Raw genomic sequence first — 8,223 nt, 5'->3', positions numbered from 1 at the left:
ATTTTCAATAATTAATTAAGTACGTTTACATGGAAAGGCAAATAGTGAGGATGTACTTACAATGGCATTTTTAACTTATCTAGTCAATGCCGAACACTGGTTTTGTTAAATTTTATGCTCGTAACATTCCATTATGAGGCTGACCACAGGTGCGATACCCCCACCCTGATAGATACATGTTATCATCGTTAAGAACTTAAAGAAGGAAAATTGTAGTAGGCTTTTAATAATCTAAATCACATTGCTCAATTGATTTTTTTTCTTCAATCCCGCGTCTTTTTTTTTTTTTGTTTTAATAATATGTCTTGAAAATACTGCAAATTTATGCTGTCCATAAAAACTATTGTTTACAATTCGATTTTATATGGTAGTCATCGTGTTCAGGTTTGGGCGAGAAAAGACTAAGAAACGTAATCCCTTTGATAGTTGTCTTGCAGATTGCCATTTTAAATTGCCGAAAGGTAAGTTTCAGTATGCAAAACCTCCACGTTGTCTTTTAACTTATGTCAGAGACCTGCCACAATTGCTTCACTACACAAAGACCTGGAGTACCGCCACGTGAATCCTCAACGTGAGGTCATGGTCATTCAAGTGACCAATGGCCGGCACAACATCAATTGTCACTCGATACTCAGTTCCCTGTCTGTAAGTAAACAGCTGCAATAACGGTCAGGTGCTAGATAAGGGAGCTTCATTTGGGGTGCTATTTCCAAAGCTGACCCTTGTCAGCTTACAACTGAACGCTACCATCTGTTTCTCTGATTAAATCAGTGTCCTTAATCGCCTACAATTAACGGCGGTGTTATACCCCGCAGGTATTTAGAGCGCTCTCTCGGCAATCCGCGGTCAGATGAGGTCAGATGACCAGAGGTCATTTCAGGACAACGTCCGTGAAAGCATATGGCATCGAACTTTGAAGGGGAAGAAAGAGAAGAAAGAAGAAAGAAAAAAAACCACCAAAAGTACGCAAGTTTTGTTGCTATTGTTTTTGAGAGCTGTAAATGTTTGGTTTTATGTCGGATTTTAAATTAGTCATATTCGAAAATTTGAGGGAGGATTTATTTTGATTATTGCAGATTTGTCACGTGTTAAATTGATTTTCAATTCGTGTATTCATTGTTCAAATATCGCGCTTACGAATGTACTGGGAAAAAAAAGGAAATATGCAGGTCAGACTTGATTATCGCACTTAAATATATTCCTCACAGCGCAGTGTACACCAAAATACTATGTTTACACAATATATCATCAATACGAAATATAAGCGAAATGATAGGTAATCTAATTCCTTTTCACGCGCCAGTCACTTCACGCCTGTTGAAGTTCATTTCGGGCACTCCCTGTGCAGTAGCCGACATAGAATAATGCATCAGCATTCGAGCTACCCTCTACATATATGTATTTCTCATAATATTACATGAATGCATTTGTAAATAGTCTAAATGCCCCATAAACCTTTCACCCCCATAGTGGTAAAAATCGACTAAACCAAATTTTTCGAGGTCACTTCCCTTTCTAGCCTGCTAACACGCATCGTTTGACCGCCTCGGCGGTGTTGAGGCCCTTACACCAAGTGACGACACGAGAGTTCTTTTTTTATTTACGGCAAAATACGCTATCATTGCCTAGATGAACGGCTCGCTAACACACTGCCTACTCGCCGCCAATAAGCCTTAGCTCAGGGTCCGAGTCGGGGCGAAGGGAGTAGAACTACATCAGGCACTGAAACGTATAACTTCTTTACCACTGAATTACAGTGACATCGGTCAGTCACCGACTCGACCACACAGGGAAGACACAGAAGTGATAAACATATGTAGGTCATTTTAAATTGAAAGTGTTTTGGTGTGGACATATGATTTGTTTGATCTCGACGCCACCGGTGTTAACGCTTTGATCACTTGAATATACAACGAAGTGCATACACACTGTCCATTCTGATCATTTGTCTGCCTGCGTTTTCTTCTTCAGTGTGTTGTGAATTAACTTAGCAGTCCATTTTCCATATATAAACGGAATTTGATCTTACGTCATCTAATGTAAGTTTACAAAGTCTACAGCCAGTGATTGGACACTGGTCAGTTGTGTATTTAACTGTCTTGGCCAGTGGCGTGAGCGACCTGAAATAACCTTCGCTAGATCGTCAGCGGTCACTGACCTACTTGTGGAAACAGTTACGACTCGGAATACACAGAACACAAATTCAGGGGTCTCGTCCCCGAAACTTGGTCAGGTAGGGTCCAAGTATTACCCTACAGATTCAGATAGTTGTTGAGCCGCCATTTTTGTTGATCCACTCTTTTGTCCGGCAATAGACCTAGTAAGATCACACAGTTTTAATGAGGAGGTTGTCGGCATGTCACGGAGAAAACAAGGGCGACCACAACAGAGGAAAGCTGCGGATTCATGTAAGTACAGTTTTTTACTTGTTTAATTAATTTTTCATTGAAAACTTTTAGTTTATTCAAAGTGTATAGCTCTCCTGGTCAGAGGGTCGAGGGCCGCTCGCTTTAACCAGACAAGCTATTTGCTTGGGCGAAACTGGGTTATGTATGCTGTAATGTTACGCGGCCATAGGAGTATTTAAATTTTAATCACCCGATATAATAAAATCAAACGCTTTTAAAAAATTTATTCAGAATTTCTCTGTGGTCAGTTTGTTGTGTCAGATATAGGGAAAATTATGTAATAAGTGGACATTTTAGTTAAAAGTGTGAAGCTAAAATTCGTAGTAGGTCGCTGTGGTCGTTAGGACGGTAGAATTTTGGTTCAGCCTTTAACGGAATTTAGCCTACACTATTTAATATTTAAACAAAACCAAGTTTTATGATAAATTATGCGTGCAAGTTGAATCCACGTGTATACATAAAGTGAACATGGTCTGAAATACATGTCACTGATGCCACGCACTTGGAAGTTGAGTAGGATGCATTTTGGGGTCAGAAGTTGAATCGGCGTTTTGGAGGGACGGGATGCAAAGAAAAGGGGTTCATTCTTTAGATTCTCTCACATGTAAGTTTCTTTTAATTGAAACATATAGCAGTAATGTAAACAGTGATTATCAGTGTTTTTATTTTTCCGGTACAGGCGCTAACAGCCAATGAAAAAGCATTTCATTGAGAGGTTCTCGTATTGAATGTTAAAAAAGTTGCCGCCGTAGTACATGACGGAGCGACGATTTTGTAAATTTGTGAACGGTTTTAGATAAGTGACATAATTTTATTAATTGGTTAAAAGTGATTTGTACATGGCACGCTGTTCATTGAAGAATTTTTTATCGGCGGTATTTCGTGGCGATTGAAGTTAAATAGACTATTCAAGTTAGACTGTGTATTCGAAAGGCATTTGTATTGTAAATTTTGTGAGTATTCTATTCTATACGTCTACGTTTTATTGCTGGTTTATTCATCAATTTTATGAAACTTAAAAATTATATATGTTTTTTAAAGTGTTTTTATGTAATTTAGGGGTTTAATTTTCGTCACTTTTTATTTACATACAGTATGAAAAACGTGTTGAAAAGAAGCAAAAGTACTCCCAGAGTTGTTGTTTCTTTACTGTCAGTACAATTTTTAAAATTTTGTTTGAAATGTGTTTAACAAAATCAAGAACATTATGTTTTTTGTGTGCATTTGATATGCAACCATGATGAAATTCACTGGCTGTAACATCTTCACTATTATTTTATGAAGTTGATGATTATGGATTTGGACATGTATACATTTGACCTAAAGTAAGTTTATTGTCTTGCACACATCTCTGTCTTTGTGTTATAGATGATTGATACATTGCAGCAACTATCTCTGTGCCTTCAGATCTAGGGATAAATTTAAATATGAAACTTTAAAAAATTTAGGTGATTTTTTCTAAATTGCCTGTGATAATGTGCACACATCAGTCTGTTGGAAATACAGAATTTTTACATGTATAACTGGTTTAGAAAAAAAAGCATAGCAGTTGTTGCATGTTGCTGGTCAGCACTCTGATAGATTATTTCATAACATTTACTTTAAATCTAGGCCAAATATGGGAGAAGCAACGAAAAGGCAACAGTGTAGCTGTTTTGGTGAGAGTTGTCAGCTTCTTTTTCAAGTCTAAAGCACGTTTTCCTCTATAGATCTCGTTCGTTTTTGTTCCTGTATATGAATCATTAAGGTATCCCACTAGAAATGTATATTGATATTTGATGCAGATAGATTCCCCCTTCTATTTTCTTTCTCATCAGAGGAGGAAATGAAAGAGGAAAACTGCATGTTGATGCTTGCATAGTAGCACATTATATTCCCTGTGATCTTAAATAGAACAATTTGCAACTTTCATTATTACATGTAATAATGATTATTATTTCTGGCCATTCATTATCAATAACAACTGTCATCAGAAATTAGCTGGACAAGAGAACATATTGCAGTCAATTGCTCAACTATGTCAAGTTTGTTCTGCTGTTGTGGTAAGTTATATCTGTCATGTTAGGTGATAATGGAAAATTGAAGGAAATTTTGTAGTACTTTATACTATCTGTTCCAGTCTGTAGTTATTATGAGGGTGATAGAGTTAGTAGATAAAGATATTGCCCCGGTGGTTCTCCATTATTTTCATGTGTACAAATAAATATATAAAATGCAGCTGGGAAGCAAGTTTCATCAAAACAAAGTATTAAATCACAAGTCTGCAGAAGACGTTGAATATTCAAGTTAAAAATTTTAAAGAATTAAATATAAAGTTTAATTTTATTCAAGTTAACAGTTACAGCCCAATTTTTATATCTTTTTAAAATGAAATTTCTTTTAATGAAGGAAATAAAAAATCTATTTACAACTGTCTATTGTTACAGTTTTGAAAATTTGTATTGTGTTGAAGAACCTTAATATTAAATGTGTTTATTTTTACTTGTAGATATCATTGTTCAAACCCCCCCCCCACTCCACGTCATTTAATCGCCACATAATCCTTAATTTATCCAGCTCAGTAACTAAGTACTAAAGCTTATTAATGAATTTATCTTCAGATTCATGTACTTTCATTACAACAAATTTAATATACTGTTTTATCCAGCCAGATGTAAAATTCAAAATCAACACCATATGATGCATTTGAAGATGAATTTCTGTTTGTATAAATGACTAATAAACAAGGGAAATGATGATAATTTATAGGATGGTTTTGAAGCTGAATTTCTGTTTATATGAATGATTAATAAATGAGGGAAATGATGATAATTTATTGGATGATTTTGAAGATGAATTTCAGTCTATATGAATGATTAATAAATGGGGGAAATGATGTTTAACAGGAAAGTAGCTTGCAATAGAGAATGTGAATTCTCAAAAATCTGTTGTTGATCTCCAGTGACTACTACTGTCACTTATCACTTTGATGCTGTAAATACAGGAAACTTTAGTAATGAGAAAACATTTCTTGTAACCATGTTTACAGATGATGGGAAGTAGTGGCAGAGGGGTACATTATATTTAATTCCATATATAAAATTCCTATACAAATTTGTTAGTATTAGTACAGGCAATTATAAAAACCATTCTTGTTTTTTTTCATTGCATTAGCATCATCTTTTAATGGTATTTCACTTGAATGTATCACTTTATTTTTAGAAACAGGATTGGTATTGAAACATTTAGCTGCATTTTACTGTCATGAATAAGTTCATTTTATTCAGGTAAATTACCAAATTCAAGTTTTTAGTAAAAATGAAATAAACTTACTAAATACGGTGAAAAATATAAAATCCTGAGGTGCCTTGGATCTCAAAATTTGTCAGAAGTTTTATTAATATTTTTGGGTAAAGATTTTATCATGCTGGAACTGAGCTTGTTATATTTTAATTATTGTGTCAGTTTAAATGGTAAAAGTTTGTTGTCTTACCTGTGAATCATAAATGAGATGAAGGATTACTTTGTTTGGTAACACTGGTGGTATTCTTACAGGTATTAGCATTACCTTCATGCATTGAGCTCAGTGCACCTGACATTGTTGTCTATGCAGTCATGAAATTATTGGTCATGGAGGGTACTACTCACCACAGACAAAACAAGGTCACATTGATCTGCTTTTAATGTTCCAGAAATTGCATTAAATTTTTTTGGGCAGTTAGCTCAGATTGTTGGGTCTGATTTTATTACACAAGACTTTTGCAATATTTTGGGTTTATTCCATTTTTTTTGCAGGGCAGGTGAAAGAGCTCTGGAAATCTTGCTTATGTTATTACTTTTAAAAGCAGTATTTTCTCTCTCTCTCTCTCTCTCTCTCATCTTGAGCAGTGGGTGAAATTTTATCAATATAAATCAGGAACATAAAAATATCTTGAAAACTATTTAAGATAGAAGTGTAATTTCAAGTTCATGTTTTCATAGAGATTGGTTATGCTGGTTACATGTCAGAAATTATTTTAATTTTAAGAAAATATCAAAATTCATGGAAATGCTTTGGGAAATGTGATTGAGAGGCAGTGGTGTCGTTAGGTGTTCAGTTCTGAGTATTTACCCCAGCAATTTTGCTGCTAGCACCCACCTTTATTGGAGCAAATCAATAAACATTTTTGAAGACAATTTTTTTTTTTAAAACCCTCCCATTTTGTGGAAAACCCTTGAATTTGTAAATGTAATGAACACACTAGAGAGGTATCATAATTTATTGTTCAAGAAAGATTTTTAAGTATTGATAACATGTGAAACAGCAGTGTTTTTAAGAATTGTTCTTAAAATAATGTTGATAATCTCTGTAAATAGTTCTCATTAGCTCTGTAAATAGTTCTCATTAGCACATGATTTGCCCATTGAATACGTTTTAATAATTGCATATTAAAAATGTAAATTTAGATGGAATATACTTTTAGAATTCTTACAACACAACATGTATACAGTGATCAATTTCCTAGGAGTAAACTGTATAGGCTTTGTAATGGACTATATTACATCACAGTTACCACACATATCCATATTGTACAGCAGTGGGCGTCTGTCTTTGGTCTACAGGTAGGATTGACCGTTACGGTCTCAAGCACAGGAAATAATGTAAATATACATGTATGATACTATTTTTGTACATTAAAGTACAGTTTTATACATATTCATGCTCACTGATATTTCGGGCTTGAAAAGACTGGATAGTTGTCAGTCATCTTTTAACAAAGCAAAATTGTACTTGGGTGAAAAACTAAATGAATATATAAAAAAAGATTGAATTAGATTTTAAATTTATGATTTAATTATGTATTGGTAAGTGATGATACATTCTTCTAACAATTGACCTAAATGACTGACCATTACTTGAGGGGTGGGGGGGAACTTGGAATATTTTTGACCAGAAATTCCTGACCTGTAGCTTCAGAGAAAATTTCTGACTTTTATTTGGTTTTGTTATTTATTTATTTTTAAATCACTTGCTATATCCATAATATTAATTGTAAAATAAAGGCAATCTTGAGGTAAAAGAAAAAAAATGGTTGGAAAGAGAATCAAAAACCCATCCCCATCCCTGAAAACTAAATGGTCAGACCCTATGATTATGCTGTTTTAATTGGAAGTGGTTTGTGAAGAACCAGACCATCCAGAACTTTGGTAAAATTTTATCTATTGTGAAATTTTTTGATGTTGAAGAAAACTTGCAGTTTAAAAATGTTAAAAATGTACAGGGTTGAATATTTAATCTTTCTTTATTGTTTGATAGACAATGATTTGAAATGCATGTTTCTTATTTATCTTTAACGCTCATGTAAAGAAAATATATTTTGGCCAATAAAATTGAAGAGGTTAAAAACTATATTTTAAAGAGGTATTTTTTTTAAATTGTAATTTTGTATAATACAGAACATAATTTATTGTGGTTCAGTTTTATCTTTATATTTGTCACAAGTTAGTACTTTGAGATGGCAGAAATCTTTAGAGTTTTACAATTTCTCCAGACTTGAAGAAAACATCAAGAGGAAAATACAGGCAAAGAGTACAGTGGATAATCAGAGACAATTGCTCTTTCTTTCTATTACTGTATATTAAAAAAAGTAATGAGAATATAATAACAATAATAATAATAATGATGATGATGATGATGATGATGATGACATCAGCAGGGCTTAAAATTGACACTAGAGAGCCATCATTATGCTAGTTAATTTTCTGATGTTGCAAGCTGTAAAAAAAAAAACCATTTCATTGCAAGTGTTATTTTGCATTCAGGTATTAGCTATAATGATATACATGAGTGGACCAA

General features: G+C 33.8%; 1 protein-coding gene across 2 annotated transcripts in view; it reads left to right on the top strand.

Moving 5' to 3' along the window:
• Nucleotides 1–1,512: 1,512 nt before the first annotated feature.
• Nucleotides 1,513–8,223, top strand: part of LOC149805132 (BCL11 transcription factor A-like) — a 269,645-nt gene continuing 262,934 nt past the window's right edge. Inside the window, exon 1 of one of the 2 annotated variants that reach the window (XM_089947754.1) lies at nucleotides 1,513–2,408. In XM_089947754.1, the coding sequence (XP_089803880.1) occupies nucleotides 2,357–2,408 (52 nt within the window). In that variant the 5' untranslated portion in view covers nucleotides 1,513–2,356. Of the gene's footprint in view, nucleotides 2,409–2,870; nucleotides 3,013–8,223 lie in introns of those variants that run through there. The other variant, XM_089947764.1, reaches the window with a different exon arrangement.

The sequence above is a fragment of the Sinohyriopsis cumingii genome, chromosome 2, assembly GCF_028554795.1.
Source record: "Sinohyriopsis cumingii isolate HCF-2022 chromosome 2, ASM2855479v2, whole genome shotgun sequence".
Lineage (NCBI taxonomy): Eukaryota > Metazoa > Mollusca > Bivalvia > Unionida > Unionidae > Sinohyriopsis > Sinohyriopsis cumingii.
The sequence above is the reverse complement of the archived record's forward strand: the minus strand, read 5'-3'. Positions and strand labels throughout refer to the sequence as shown.